Here is a 16129-nt window from a genome sequence, read left to right on the forward strand (position 1 = left end):
AATTGACGTGGCTTACCAACTTTCTCAGTTTAAACTATAGTCGAATTTTCGTTTGTCAACCCTCCTTTGAGTTATTTATTAAGTTCCTCTATCTTTCAATTACCAGCTAACTTTTATGTTTTACCAAAATTGATTTACCTTTCTTGATTAGACCTTTACCAACTCTTATGGGAAACAGTTAACATCAAGTGAAGCCATAAATTGATATATCTATGATAAATTTATTCTAAACTATTTTTTTGACCACAAAAAAAAAAATTAAACCGATATATTTGTGACAAATTTATCTCAAACTGGTACACTTGCTATAAATTTACCATATGTTAGTTTTTGTTAAATCTAACCGAATTTGATGACACGTGGCGGTTTATAGATGTACTAATTTGGGATTTTACCTTATTTTTGTCATATGTGGATTGATTTAAGATTTTTCGTTGTATTAACCAAATTTAATGGAAGATAAATTTGTTATAAGTCTACCAATTTGGGATTTTTTATGATAAATTAACTAATTTAGGGTAAACTTATCTCATATGTACTAGCTTGGGGCTTTTAGTGTTAAAAAAAAAGTTCAGAGTAAATTTGTTATAGGTATATCGGCTTGAAGTTTTTCATGATAAAAAAAATAGTTTTGAGTAAATTTATCATAAGTGTACCAATTTGAAGTTTTTTCGTGACATTAATCATACATTTAACCGATTTATCCATTTCTTTTGAGTAAATTACCAAAGTTTATTTATCTTTTTTACACGCCTTTATTACGAGTATCTCGAGCTTTACCAGCTCTTTCAAAATTTTATCAGTACAGGGAAACAAAGGGAAAAGTTAAAAATTAACAGAAAAAGACATCGACCAGAGCAGGTTTTATCAGAGAGAACATTCCATAGATCTCACACCAAGTGTGTCCCCACGTGGCGTGTTCCCATTCGGCGTGGCAATTTCTGGTGGGCCCCTCCCCTCCCACGGACTCTAAAAAATTCGGGAAAAACCCCGAAAGACCGAAATCCGGCAAATATCTCCAGCGACTCCTACCCCGCACCCAATCCCACGCGGAGCGCATCTCTATCTCTCCTACCCACCGTCGGATCAGTCCGACCCTAGAAAAGTATTCCAAATCGAAGGTCGGATATCCATGTCTAGATTAATTTCCCCTACTCCGGAGACTCGCAGTAGGACGGGCCCCACTTATGGCTGAGATTTCTGGACGTCTTTTTGGCGCCGTCTGAGAGACACTGAACTTCGCGCACTCGTTTCTCAAAAATTGTTCTTTTTAGTTTTTATCATTATTTTGGATGAGTCACTTCGTTCAACAGAGATTGGCGAATGAAAATGTGAGAGGATGAGCTCGATCGATTGATCGGATCGTCTTCTTCTTCTTCTTCTTCTTGTTGCTGGATTTCAGCGGTGGTTCCTCCGTCGCTTTGAAGGTATGGAGACGGCGTTGCGAGCTCAGAGGCCGGTGAGCTGCAGCCCCGCGCTCCGCGAGGGGCGTCGGCTGAAGATCGAGCCTTGCGTCACGAGTGTTCCTTCGCGGGTCAGTGCTTCGGTTTCCGCTTTGTATTGGCTTATTCGTTGATTTTTCGTTGCGTCGTTTCTGTGTGGTGATGATTCTCGTTCTAAGCCTTTGTCTTCGACGAGCTTGTCCGTACGAGTTACTGCCTCGCTTCTCTCTGTGTTAGTTTGCGCCGTCGATTCCGTATTGTGTTTCCGTGGAATTCGCAGTGGAGTAAAATTTGCTCTTGGCCTGAGTTCCAGGTTGCACTCGGAGTGTTTGGATGCTGATAATAAGATTGCTTCTGTAGGAATCGAATGTGATTTGCAAATATCTCGATCTTATTGGTTGGCGGAAGAAAAGCTCAATTTTGTTGTTTTTTAAGCATCAATTTCCTCTTAGGATTTCTTTTTGGTGATGTATGACCGATATAATCTTCCTGGTTCGAACACGTAGTCTATTTTTGATGCTGTTTGGATTAGCTCGCTGAAATGGCCAATCTAAACTTCTTTTTCATCAGTTTACTACATGGCAGACAAGAAATCTTTCCTATGGATTTCCCTTTCGAATCACTGCCGCGAGTGCAGGTGACCTCGATCATCCGATACTGTGTCCTACTTTAGTAGGTTCTAGGCGTCCCTAGCCATTAAGGTTCTAATATAGATTCCTTTAATCTTGCGATAGATTTTTCGAGAAGGAGAAACCGGAAAACGGCGAGCGCAAGGCCCGGAGGATCTTCTCCAAAGGGATTCATGCCCAAAGGCCCTGTTGGAACCAGCACACAGAAGAGGGATACGGAAAAGGATGGAGAGCAAAAAGGTTTTAGTAGTCCAACTCGCGAGCATTCTGCGCTCGAGTTAAAATCTGATTTTGATGAAGAACAAAATCTTGAACTAATCCAGAGAAATGAGATTGATGAAGAAAGAGATTCTGAGTTTGGTGATCACCTCGAGGATACATCAACAGCAAGCATTGATTCAGCTGCTTTGACTACTGAACAAGATAGATTTGTGAAGAATGGCAGTTTTGTCAGGAATGGTGAGGAGGCAGTGGAATCTCCCCAGAAAGAAGTAGTTTCAACGAGGGATATCGATGGCATGGCTGATGTTGCGGATGATAATGGAGACGCTTTAAAGAGCGATGAACAAGATGATGACACAATGAAAGTTAAAAGTTTTGAGTTGGATGAGGAGAGAATCCATGAGGATATTCTTAAGCTGGAGATGGAGACAAATCTTCGAAAACAAGAAGCTGAAGCTGCTCTAAAGTTGGAGATGGAGGCTAAACTTCGAAAACAAGAAACTGAGAGGCTTGCCATGGAGAGCTTTGCGAGAGGCAACAAGTTATTTTTTTACCCTCCGGTGGTGAAGCCTGATTTGGATGTAGAAATCTTTCTAAATAGGGGCTTGTCCACTCTAAGTAATGAGCCAGACATTCTGCTTATGGGAGCTTTCAATGACTGGCGATGGAAATCATTTATTGTGAGGCTAAGCAAGACCCATCTCAGTGGTGATTGGTGGTCTTGCCTGATTCATATTCCCAAAGAAGCATATAAGGTGGACTTCGTGTTCTTTAATGGGCAAAATGTCTATGACAACAATGATAAGCAGGATTTTAGCATACCCGTGGAAGGCGCAATGGACCCCATTGCTTTTGAAGATTTTTTGCTGGAGGAAAAACGCAGGGAACTCGAGAAACTTGCGAAAGAAGAAGCTGAAAGAGAGAGAAAGGCGGAAGAGCAGAGGCGAATAGAGGCAGAGAAGGCTGCTAGTGAAGCAGATAGGGCACAGGCAAGAGTGGAGGTAGAAAAGAGACGGGAGGCATTTCAACAGTTGATGGAAAAGGCTGCAAAGTCAGTGGATAATGTTTGGTGCATAGAGCCTAGCGAGTTTAAAGGAGATGATATGGTGAGATTATATTATAACAGAAGCTCTGGTCCTCTTGCTCGTGCTAATGAACTGTGGATCCATGGGGGGCATAACAACTGGAAGGATGGATTGACTATTGCTGAAAGGCTTGACAAATCCAAGAGAAAGGATGGTGATTGGTGGTATGCCAAAGGTACGCATTTATAGTTGTCATATCTTATTCTTGGATACTGTTGCTGACATGATAAAACTCACAATAGTAAAACTTTGTGTTCTAGGCAACTTTATTATTCTGAGTGTTGCCTAAAATACTTTGCAGATGGTTCTTTGTCAATCTCTCAAACTCTTCTTACTTGCATTGAGGATATAATTTTTCTCCAGAAATAGATCTACACATATTTAAATTGGAAACTGAATGTACAAGCTAGTGATTTGATGATACAGCGTTTCTTTTCCTTTTTCTTTGCCGGAGACAAGGCATTGCAAAAGCATGAGTGCTTCAGAAAGTTTTCCTGTTAGAATTGAGAGTAGAGAAGTTAATGCGAACGCCCACTTGGTAGGCTGTTAGAGTTTGGTAATATATTGCTAATAGTCTTTCTTGTTCCTCCTCACTTTTTTCACTCCTTATCTGTTAAGTTATCTATGCCTTACAATAGCGAATGATATACCACTCTTCAAATATTAGTGTCCGTGCATCTTGATCTGAGAGTTATAACTACAAAAAATTACGCACAGCAAGCAGGCTTTTACATAGGTGTTTGATGGATACCAGATACCTTATATGTTACATATTCAGAATGCACATGGTGTTTAGCAAAGGGCCAGGGGCTTGTCATGAAGTCTCCATAGATTTTAGTCAATGTACTGATTGTTCTTTCACTTTTTTAGTAGTTTATGAATGTGCCATTTGAAGAATTACGCTTTACCGCTGGATAATGGAGAGCATTTGATGTTTCCACACAGAGAGGCGGGAATGTCTCGTTATTAGGAACATGTATTTCTGATGTTACCACTTGTGCCCCGAGGATTATCTCTCTCTCTCTCTCTCTCTCTCGCTCTCTCACACATGCGCGCGCGCACACACACACATAAAATTGTACAAAACCACACTAATTAAGAGTAAAGCTAACTGAAATTCCAATTTTTCTTTTTACACTATGAAATGTATCGACTGTTGACAAGGACAAATAACTCCATGCAACCGATTCGATCTAGATAATTAATATGCTTGGTCAGAAGGCATAAATAGACGTCTACTTCGTGTCACTGCTGAATGATGTTGCAATTTCTTTTTACTGACCAACTATTATATTTGTTTTTTAGTGGTGGTACCTGATCAAGCAATGGTGTTGGATTGGGTTTTTGCTGATGGTCCGCCACACAGTGCTGTTGTGTATGATAACAACCATTGGCAGGATTTTCATGCTATTGTTCCAAATAGTATACCTGAAGAGTTGTACTGGGTTGAGGAGGAACACCAAATATATAGGAAACTTCAAGAAGAAAGGAGGTTGAGAGAGGAAGCTATACGCATGAAGGTCAGCTGATTTTAATTCTCTAGAACTTGAAGATTTCTTGATAGTGGATACCTACATCATGTACCCAATAGTCATTTCAAGGATAGTTCTCCTTTTTATCTAGCGAGCCAGTCATCCTTTCCCAAAATTAAGCAAATCATCGCTGTGTGTTTCATTCGTTTCCCTTGATGATAGTCAACAATAAGGTAGAAGTTATGGGGTTTGATAGCCTTCTTTTTTTCCCATTAATCTATGAATATTCTTTCAGTTCAAAACGAACGTTGTATGTTACTTCAATAGTTTTTTTTCTTTGCACAACCCCTGGAGACACATCCAATTTTTAGCTCTTTATATCTAGCTCTATCTTCTTGTCGCAGGCTGAAAAAACAGCACGTATGAAGGCTGAAACAAAGGAACGAACTTTGAAGACGTTTTTGTTGTCACAAAAGCACATAGTCTACACTGAACCCCTTGATTTGAAAGCAGGAGATACTGTGACAGTGTTTTATAACCCTGCCAACACAGTCTTGCATGGAAAGTCAGAAATATGGTTCAGATGCTCCTTTAACCGTTGGACCCACCGGTTTGGGCCATTGCCGCCTCAGAGAATGGTACCTGCAGAAAATGGTTCTCATGTAAAAGCCACTGGTGAGTCTTAAAGTCAAATGGTCTGTATGTGGGTGCCTGTACAGCTTCTCTAGAAATACAAGAACGTGTCGGTAGTATTCAGCCCATGTCATTGTTTTTGGATTTATTAATTTCTATTACTTAATTTGTTGAATAAAGCTGAAAGAGAAAATGAAATATGACAATGAACTCTTTAGATATTGTTTTAGCTTGTCATGACTCCAAGATGCTCATCTCTAGGATAGAAGATTTTCTAAGCAATTATATACTAATGTTGCTTAATAACAAATTGACTGACATACACTGAGCTCTCTTATCAGTAGAGTCGACATCATTATTACATGCAAGTTAATTAGCATTTTGACTTGCTTTGCAGTGAAAATTCCATTGGATGCTTACATGATAGACTTTGTGTTCTCTGAGAGAGAAGATGGAGGGATTTTCGACAACAAAAATGGCACGGACTACCACATACCTGTGTTTGGAGGATTAATAAGGGAGCCACCAATGCATATAGTACACATTGCAGTTGAAATGGCCCCAATTGCAAAGGTAATGTCTATGTTGTGATTCCAGGTATTATTGTCTGTCTAATTCACCCTCCTTTATCAGGCTGTTTTTTTTCTTGACGTTACTTTCTACCATTGGTTACTCCTGGAAAATACTTCCAACAACTTCAATTTCTCATCCTTTTCAGTGTGTACTTCAGATTTGATACTAAAGAGAGTGTAAGTGCAAGGAGATCCATGTAACCAACTCCACTTAGTTGTAGACGTATTAGTGGTGGGGCATGATTATCGTTTACAACGTGAGAGTGGCAATGCTATCAGAGTTGTAATGGACATGGACTTGATGTTTTTGCACATGTTATAATTCTCATGAAAAAAGTGTTAAAACCTGAAGTAGGTTTTTGCTTACTGTATCACCTATATGTCCTGCGCTGTGGATGAATATGCACAGAAGTAGATATATTCTGTCACCATGGCACCTCGGAGGACCTTCCGAAGTCTGTAATGTGCTGCACCATGGGGATTGGGATGAACTTGAGTGGTTCTTGTTTGACATTAGATATATATATCGAGTCTATCGTTGGCTTGTTCTCATTGGATGCTGTTAAAAGGAAGGTGGGGTTCTTCCTTGACAATCAAGGAGGGCACATTATAGCTAGCTTGCTGAAATATGTCGTCATGTTCTAAAAGAACGCTCTTGCTCCTTTTTGATGTTTTTTTTTTTTTGGGTAAGGAGCTCCTTTTTGATAGTTCGTCTAGCTTTTAAGCTAAAAATAGAGGTTCAAATATCATTTGTCCGAAACTTTTTATCCTTAATAAAGCGAAGTTCTTGTTAGCACCTCATTGGCCTTCTTCCTTGTGGATCTCCACTTAGTTCCTTTGTGACCCCACCTGTCTTTTCTCATATCTGCTGCATGTGGAAAAAATAAGCACAAGCTTAGCAGTTCTGACAGAATGTCATCAACATGGGAACTTGCTCATGATCTCCAGTAGTAAGCATTTCTCAAATATAGCTAGGAGTAGTAAAACTGTCTGGATTGAAGCAGGTGGCTATGTTAGATTTCCATCTTTTAACTCCAAGCAATACTATATGATGAAGAATCATTTTCAATGAGGAAAGTTTCGAAGTTGAAACCGAACAAGCTTGGTGGTTGTAATTTTTGGGTTCCTAAAGCAGATATGATTTCTTCTAACTATGACTAGATATATAAACCTACAAGTTAAATTGTCTACGATTTGCAGCAGTAGTCTGCTGATGTGCAGATGCCTTGCATTGCATCTCAAGGACCAGAAGAAAAATCAACCTCCACCTCTTAATTTCCTACTGCTCCCATTGTCTTTCTTTACCTATATTGTGAGATTTTATGACAACTTCGGCTGTCATTTGGATTCAATGACATGCAGTTCATTGTGTTACAAAATTCCTTTAATAATGTGATGCAGGTGGGAGGCCTCGGTGATGTCGTGACTAGTCTATCCCGTGCTGTTCAAGAATTAAATCACAATGTCGACATTGTTCTTCCAAAGTACGACTGTTTGAACCTTAGCAACGTAAGCTTCAACTCTGATGCTTTGCTTTAACTCTGATGCTTTTGCTTTTTTAATTTATGTTGATTGTGCTATGAGTCTTAGTCTCAATTTCGTGATTATTGCATTAATTAACCATTTATAACATGAATTAGTTAAGATCCTCAGAAAGTTGGAAAGAAAGCAATTTGTCCAACTACCCGGCCTAGACAGACGTAGCATTAATGCCATCACATGGTTGGTTCTAGACCAAGCATAAGGCAGTCCATTGTTCTCGATGCTTGGGAATATCAAAGCCGCTTATAGTTGACATCCTAAAATAATCTCTTTTAAGTTGTTCTTGATGTTCCTATACCTCCATAGGTGAAGGAAGACATATATCACGATGTTCAGGGTTCCTCTACGGTGGATGGTGCTGCATGTAAACTTGCTTCATATTGTTATTGGATGCTTTAGATTGCTACTTAGTGTAACAGATGACTTAGATGGTCAGCCAATTTGGTTTTCCCATTTCATTTATGTGTGGTATCTTGAGGCCTTAAAATGCTTTGTATTAGATGAGCTTTCTTGCGCACAACTTTTGTTGGCAGTTTATGGTATTAGTCTTGTCTGTTGAATCATTATATAGTTAATCGGGCTATTTTTACAGGCTAAAGTTTCGTAGTCAGTTTGCAGATCTTTTTAATTTCTTCTGCTTTGTTCAACAATTCTGCAGAAGTGTTGGCCCTATAACCGTACTCTAATTACTTCCTTTATACATCCTTTGATTAGGTCAAGGACTTTCAGTTTCACAGGAGTTATTCCTGGGGCGGGACTGAAATAAAAGTTTTGCATGGAAAGGTGGAAGGTCTTTCAGTGTACTTTTTGGAGCCACAAAACGGGTAGATATATTATGTCGTAACTGTTTGCTTGTTATGGTAATTATACAGTTATATTCTCCATTACATGGGTCCATCTGACTACAGGGGTTGTCTATTACAAGCTAACTTTTTGAAAAATGTCTAATCTGAGCTGTGTACTTCTATTTGAAACTGCTGTCTATGTAAGCTCTACAAAGGGGCTCTTTTGTGGAACCTGCAGTCTAAATATTGTTCAATATAAGATAAAGTTGAAGGGGACAGAAAATGAATGTGCCAACTTTGATGTGACACGTACTGGAAAGTTACTATCTACTTGGTTTATCTTAAATATGCAGTTCTACCATAGGTCTGGAAGTTACTTTGTGAGGCTAAAAAAAGGAGGAATAATTACTCGATTTATGGTAGGGTGGATCATAAATGCTGCCAATAGCTTGTGGATTTTTATTTCAGCATAGGAGTATAGATGCCTTGAGCTCGGCATTCTGAGGGTGCTATGGAACTGATAACTTTTAGACCATACATCTTAGAATACATGCGTTTTGATGATTTCCAGTGGCTAAAGAGTAATGATTCGTATTCCCCATGGAACTGCTGCTGTTCATTATTTTTGTGCATTTGTGATACTCAAATCTCCAGACTGTCCTTTCTAGTCTTTTTTCCCTATATATTTTTATTTTTGTATATTTATTTTAGATAATTATTTTTTTTCTCTCAATGGATCTTGTTTTATTTTATTTATTTTTGGGTTCATCGACCGCCGACCTCAACTAGTTTGGGATAAAGGTGTTGTTGATGTTGATGTTGATGTGTGATACTCAAATCTGACAGTCAATACTGATGCTCCTGGATCCTGTAAGCTAAAGACCTGCTTAGACACCTGCTAGTTGTCCTTTTTCTATCTGTCTATCATTAGAAAATAATGGCATCTCATGTTTAATGTAAACTGGATATTTTGAGGATATTGAATACCCACAATGGCAACCTGCATGGGAACTTCTATCGGTTTCCTCTGATTTAATTGAATATTAGATCAAAAGTAGATAATCATTTTTCAGTACATGTTAGGGACGGTTGTTACTAACCTGGACATATAAAAAATTTCTTGACGATATTGTTAGTGACAAATATAGTGCCATCATTTTTGCAAGTTTTGCTATGTCATTGTTGGCTGTGCACTTTTCCTTTGGAATTACTTGTGGGCCTGAACCTGTCTTTTACTTGCAGATTTTTCGGGAGAGGCTGCATATATGGCTGTAACAATGATGGTGAAAGATTTGGTTTCTTTTGCCATGCTGCATTAGAGTTTCTACAGCAAAGTGGCTCCCATCCTGTAAGATCAATTGATTGCTCTTGATCCTTAGTCTTATGGTTTTCAGACAAATGAGGGATTTCCACATCAGATTACTTTATAGTAGTTTTGATTGATCATCCTATGAATTAACTTTCTGTGAATTTTGACATTTTTGCATGTGCATACTTCAATGTATAGTTGGTGATATTAGGGTTTATGGATATCCACTTTGGCAGATTCCACTTCTTGTAAAGATTAAACATCCTTGTTGTTTCTTTTGTCAATTGCAAGGATGTTTTTTAAGCTTAGATCATAAATGCAAATGTACCGTTTTTTCTCCTCAATATGGACTAACTTTTTCTGTTGCTTGACCTTTGGTAGGATATCATCCACTGCCATGATTGGTCCAGTGCGCCTGTCTCATGGTTGTTTAAGGACCACTATAAGCAGTATGGTCTTAGTAATGCTCGGATTGTCTTCACTATCCACAACCTCGAATTTGGGGCACATCTCATTGGGAAAGCTATGGGTTACTCGGACAAGGCTACAACTGTCAGTAATTCACATCCATTTCATCTGATCCATAGTTTATAATGTTTGCCTTGTTTGGAATTTTTGGGAAGAAGGGATTTTGCTTTTATTTACCACGATTCACTTCAGAAAGAGGATCAACTTTTCTCTTGTTGAGGATAAATTGAAGCGAGTTGGTAAATTTCTCTTTTCAAAAGATGGATTTAATGTCTAGCTTAAGTTGTAGAGATGTGGGCATAGTTCCTTTGGCTTTCTTTCTTTATTTTGTAAGTCTTTTCATCTCTGGGACTCTTTAAATGGATTGGTAACCTCCTGACCTTTCTGAAGATATGCTATTTTTCGTTTTCAAGAAGTGGTTGTACTATTACTGACGGAGGAAGTGGTATTGCCGGTAATATCAGATTGATCATTACACGATCTTAGGTTTGCATCGTTCTTTTGGTTGCAGGTTTCAAACACTTATTCAAAAGAGATTTCTGGAAATCCTATTATTGCTCCTCATCTATTTAAGTTTCATGGCATAGTGAATGGAATTGATCCAGACATTTGGGACCCATACAATGACAAATTCATTCCTGTAAGCACGTTCTACTTTGTTCTTTTCTTTCTCCTGCTATTTTTCAGAATCGAATCATTAACTCAGTTCAGGCAGCTCTGAGACTTCTCTCCCTTGACTATGAAAATTCAGAGTCTACTATCATTCAGCAGGGGGGAATAGCATGTGCTGGTATAGTGTGTCTAATAGCTTAGATCAATAATTGCACCTAAACTATACTGACTTTGGCAGATCATCCTAAGCTGTACTTCTCTGCTTGGGACCAGACTCCTCAATGAAATTCTTTCAAGAAAGAGATCTATTAAAGAATGCTTTTGTTTTTTCTAAATGAAGAAATTGAAGATTCTACGTAATTGTCATCTAATTAGCTGGAGTTGTCTCGACATATATGTGAATACCAAAAAATGACTTTTAAGCTAGTTGAAACACTTACTAACTCCCTTGATTGCGAAGATGTGCTGGATGGGTACTGTATATGATTGTCTTATACTGAAGATGCATGTTTCAGATATCATACACTCCAGAAAATGTTGTTGAGGGAAAAAGAGCTGCTAAGGAAGCTTTGCAGCAAAGACTTGGATTGGAAAAGGCTGATCTTCCTCTTGTTGGAATGATTACACGCCTAACCCATCAAAAAGGAATTCATCTAATCAAGCATGCAATTTCGCGTACATTGCATCGAAATGGACAGGTTGTCCTTGCTTCTCTTTGTTTTCTTTGGGTAATAAATATGATGGGCGTGATGGGTTAGCTCAAATTCCTGTCATTGGGCTGATGTTGAAGCAATGCATGGAGCAATTATGATTTGATGGTCCAAAATGGTCTCGTGTGATTGATCACTCCTTCACATCTTTATTCCTTGTCTCCTCTATGTATAAATCTACTAGCAGTTGTCATGTACTGACTGAGTGGTCAATCTGCCCAGAAAAGGGTAAGTTGTATGTTTGAGAAAGGGAATGTACAGCTGATGACTTCATTCTAATTGAAGTACGCAAGAAGCATTACTCAAGTTAATGCATGTTAATATCCTACCTTCAATTATTTTGGCTTTTCGATGCTCATATGAGAGTGGGAAATCCTCCTCGGATTATTGATTGTGCACATGATTACAGATCGTACTGCTTGGTTCAGCTCCTGATCCTCGTATACAGAATGACTTTGTGAATTTGGCCAATCAATTGCATTCTTCTCATGGTGGCCGTGCTCGCCTTTGTTTGACTTATGATGAACCTCTTTCTCACTTGGTTTGTTATTCTCACTATCTCAATTCTTTTTGCATCTGTCTTCCCACAAACCAACATACCACTAACAGGCTGGCTTTGCCATTTGTATAGATATATGCTGGGGCCGATTTCATCTTGGTGCCGTCAATTTTTGAGCCGTGCGGATTGACTCAACTCACAGCAATGCGTTATGGTTCTATACCCGTGGTTCGCAAAACTGGAGGTATCTTATTCCATTATTGTGTCATTCTTGCACATACCATCTAAAAGAAATCCTGTGCCTACAATCTCTGGGACATTCTAACAGCAGGAAACAGTTTCAGCTTTTTATCGTGGAGAGTCTTCTTAGGGTCGCTCATCTAAACGTTTTTCCTATATCTCTGCTGTTTTCTTTTGACCACCCGCATTCTATGACGGCAAATGCAGTTTGACTAAGGCAGTGCCAGGCACAGTAAACTGTTAGTATACTTTGGCCAAAAGAGAAATAACTATGTATGGACATAGAATGTTCATATACAACAATCTACCTCTTGCACTTTCATTTCTGGACTTACATTTTGCTCAGAAAGTTTCTGATTGCATGCTGATTGTGAGGTTTGCATAGATGTAGATGGGCATACATAGGCCTGGAAAGGGAGTTTCACTTTCGATTTCACCTGGACCATTACATTTATGATTTCTTTTGTAGGTCTTTATGATACGGTATTTGATGTTGATCATGATAAAGAGAGAGCAGAAGCACAAGGTCTGGAGCCAAATGGATTCAATTTTGATGGAGCAGATTCTGCTGGGGTCGATTATGCTTTAAATAGGTGAGTTAGGTTTAGAGCTTACATCAAGTCTGTGTCAACATATTCCAGTGCGCAAGTGCAAATAGGCATAGCATGTATTTTGGGTTGCCTCACATGATTAATGCTTGTGTCTGTAAGTCCTAGTCTCCGGAAGTATTTCATTCAGAATTATTAATTGCTTCTCAGGGCATTATCTGCTTGGTATGAAGGTCGGGATTGGTTCAACTCATTGTGTAAGACGGTGATGGAACAAGATTGGTCTTGGAACCGACCAGCCCTCGACTACATGGAGCTCTATCATGCAGCACGCAAATGAGAATGAAAATTCAGCCATGGAGATTATTTAATTCGAGTGCCCTCACATCACACGTACAGGTGCACACTGCAGTGTATATTTGCTAGGGTTTTTTGGGCGAGCTCTTGACTAGTTGCATTCATCCTGATTGAAGTCGTGCAAGATAAGATCAGCGTAGAGCTTGAAAATGTCCGTGGACCTCTTTTTTGTATTTTTTTGGTAGCACTAGCAATAAAAGGTTAGATCAGCTTAAATAAAGATCTGTATTATCACTGTACAGAGGCAATTAGTTTGACAATTGCTAACTCATGTTACTGGAAAGGTAAATAATGGAGATGAGTAGTGGAATTAGAAAAATGGATCTTCAAGACCGAAACGATAAAGCACACTTATGTCGCGCATCATGCGGTGGAGTCCATTTCCTAGATACGAGAAAACCCCCACATGTTCGGCTCAGAAAGGCCCTCTTTTGACCCTGACACTCTCCATTGTTTTGAGTGCATCAGTACTCTTCGCCACTGAAGTTGGATCTTATTTGGTCCGCGCTGGACCGAACATTGAAGGCCCCTGCGGAAAATGATAGTCTAGGAACTGATTGGAGTGTTGGTGGTGGGGCTAGGACTCAGATTGGATGAGCAAATTCAATGGAGAGGAGCTTATTCTCGAGTCCCCACTCGCTGCTTGAAGAGATTTGGGGAGGAGGAAGATTTGAGCGACTGCTGGTATTTGCTAAATCTCGCAGATTCTCTTCGGATGGTGGAGAATGCATTCTTTGCACACAATGATTTCCATCCTGTGATCCCACTATGTTCCTCATTGTGATGGCATGATTGTACTTGAACAATTTACCCTTGGCCAAACGTGAAGTAAGAAAAACCACTGATGTTTCTCGCCTTAATGCGTATGGACTTCAAGCTAGACTTCTAGGAACCTCTCGTCCCGGTTCTTTTTTTTTTTTTTAAATAAGTTTGGTACTGTAAAACACGAGGTTTTTTCCTCATTTTTCAGTGTTTGGTGCAGTTGAGGGAACAACGAAAATGCCAGGAAAACGAATACATAGTTGATTTGCAATGGCTAACTTGAAGTGAATACATACTAGAAAAACCGCATGTGGTTGACGGGATAAGGGTGTGCTTCAGGCGCTTTTAGTGCTCTAGCGTTAAAGGTTAATTTAACCACAATAGAATGCAAAGTAATCGGACAATGCCGTTGAACGTGAAGCAAAAGATAGGTTGATTTTTAGCTGCAAAGCGAGACTTTAGTTTAAATATGTCGATTAGTGAAGTCTGAAAGTGGTTGAATCGTATGGCCAGAAGGAGAAGAAAAAAAGGGAGAAATTAAGAAAAGGTGTGGAAGTGCTTGCTCCACATATCATGTGAGGATAATGTAAACAAGTAGAGAAATATTCCATTATACTAGAGAAGCTGCCGTTTTTCGTTCTCTTTTGCCGTTGCGCAAGGACATTGATCAAATTAGGTCACGCGGTCTAAATTCTTTCAGACGGGTCAGGTAGCTTTTAGGAGAGAAGAGAAGAGAAAGGGGTAGAAGAAGAACACACGAGATTCTTGGGATGCCGGCTCGCTAGACTCGACAACGCTGATTTTGTAAGTTGTACGAGATATTATAGTATCAAACTTGTTTAACAAAGTAAAGACGATGATTTTCCAGTGTTATATGGAATTGTTTGTGCAAGAATTGAGACATGTTTCAATGGATGCGCTACATCACTCGACTGGCAGTGATGGGTTAAGTCGTGACGGGATAAGCAATTTGATGGATTCGTCCTTATCCAACCAGCACATAAAAACATTGCTAAGCCTAATTGTGATGATAGGACCAGCCGCTGTAGACATGAGGGGAAGATGCAAACTAAGACAAAGATTTTCTTTACTTGAGAAGCCGGCCTTCTTAGTTTGAAATTATATGTAGACCCTAGCTTTTTATGGCAATGCCTATCTCCTGAAAGTATAATTGGTCATTGACCCTCCAAAGAATGTCGACAGGAAGGAAAGTGCTAGATGTGCTGAGAAAGGTTTTTGTAGACTTGATCACATAATAGTGGCGAGCTTCTATTGGGTGTCAAATCAAATGGGACGATAAGCTTCTTTAAACATATATTAAGAAATTACCACATCATTCAGTAAATTTTAATAAAAAAAGCGCTTACTATGTAGATAGCTAGATTGTCGTGTTATGTGGCAGTTTTCAAAAGAGATAATGACATAAATAATCCCAAAATTTTAACCTAATGTGCATTATAGTTCTTGAACTTTAAATTTATTCAATATGATCTTTGAACTTTAGCCTAATATTCAATATAATCCTTCAACTTTTAGTTTGTTCAATGTAGTCCTTAGACTTTTGTTACATGTTTATTATAGTCCTTAAACTATATGAAAATATTTGATGTAGTCCTTCCATTAATTTAAGATTAGGGACAATAATGAATATTTTCATATAGTTCGGGGACTAAATTGAACATTTACTAAAAATTCAAGGACTACATTGAATAAGTCAAAAGTTTATGGATCAAATTGCACATCGGATTAAAGTTCAAAACTACATTGAACAAATTAAAAGTTCGGGGATCACATTACACATTGGATCAAAGTTCAAGAACTATTTGTATCATTTTTTCTTTTCAAAATAAAGCGGAAATGCGCGAGGGAGCTACCATTGTCAGCAACGCCCACGGGCATTATTACGAGAGTTCCACGGTTGTGGTCTAAAGTGAACGATTCGAGCCATAACTACTGTTCGTATTGAGCAAGTCCGGTCACTACTGCGCCTACACCACAGGCAAATCGTGCATTCCGCAAATTGACGGAAGAACGAGGGTTCGAACTTGTGATCAAGGCCCGAGGGCACTCCAAATCATATTAAGATAAGTACCATTCATGGTTTCTTTGAAAAGTATTTTTCTCGTAAACAAGCAAGAGCAACCATTATATTACCTCCCCTAGAGTTGCCAACTCTGGCTTAGGGACGGTGTGCAAATCACACATATCCTCGCACCAGGAAAGGGTAATTTTCACTCCAGCA

At 39.0% G+C, this 16129-nt stretch overlaps 1 protein-coding gene across 2 annotated transcripts; it reads left to right on the forward strand.

The window, feature by feature from the left end:
- The first annotated feature begins 1268 nt into the window (after window positions 1-1268).
- On the forward strand, window positions 1269-13444 carry LOC115742873 (starch synthase 3, chloroplastic/amyloplastic). 2 transcript variants are annotated; one of them, XM_030677392.2, is made up of 16 exons: window positions 1270-1534; window positions 2013-2079; window positions 2177-3553; window positions 4684-4898; window positions 5255-5525; window positions 5881-6056; window positions 7457-7564; window positions 8312-8421; window positions 9625-9730; window positions 10073-10243; window positions 10671-10799; window positions 11287-11469; window positions 11891-12022; window positions 12113-12224; window positions 12690-12813; window positions 12979-13444. In XM_030677392.2, the coding sequence occupies exons 1-16, from the start codon at window positions 1430-1432 to the stop codon at window positions 13106-13108; spliced, it is 3516 nt and encodes a 1171-aa protein (XP_030533252.1). In that variant the 5' UTR covers window positions 1270-1429; the 3' UTR covers window positions 13109-13444. The 2 variants fall into 2 exon arrangements, with proteins under 2 accessions (XP_048140910.1, XP_030533252.1); XM_048284953.1 differs by lacking the exon at window positions 11287-11469 and having other exon boundaries at window positions 1269-1534.
- The last annotated feature ends 2685 nt before the right edge of the window (window positions 13445-16129 follow it).

This window comes from Rhodamnia argentea, chromosome 9 (assembly GCF_020921035.1).
Source record: "Rhodamnia argentea isolate NSW1041297 chromosome 9, ASM2092103v1, whole genome shotgun sequence".
NCBI lineage: Eukaryota > Viridiplantae > Streptophyta > Magnoliopsida > Myrtales > Myrtaceae > Rhodamnia > Rhodamnia argentea.

Bases quoted from the DNA above. Each gene is read 5' to 3' on its own strand.
- LOC115742873 (XM_030677392.2), top strand. From the start codon at position 1,430: ATGGAGACGGCGTTGCGAGCTCAGAGGCCGGTGAGCTGCAGCCCCGCG. The intron at 10,800-11,286 runs GTAAGCACGTTC...TGCATGTTTCAG, and splicing joins ACAATGACAAATTCATTCCT to ATATCATACACTCCAGAAAA. The intron at 11,470-11,890 runs GTTGTCCTTGCT...ACATGATTACAG, and splicing joins CATTGCATCGAAATGGACAG to ATCGTACTGCTTGGTTCAGC.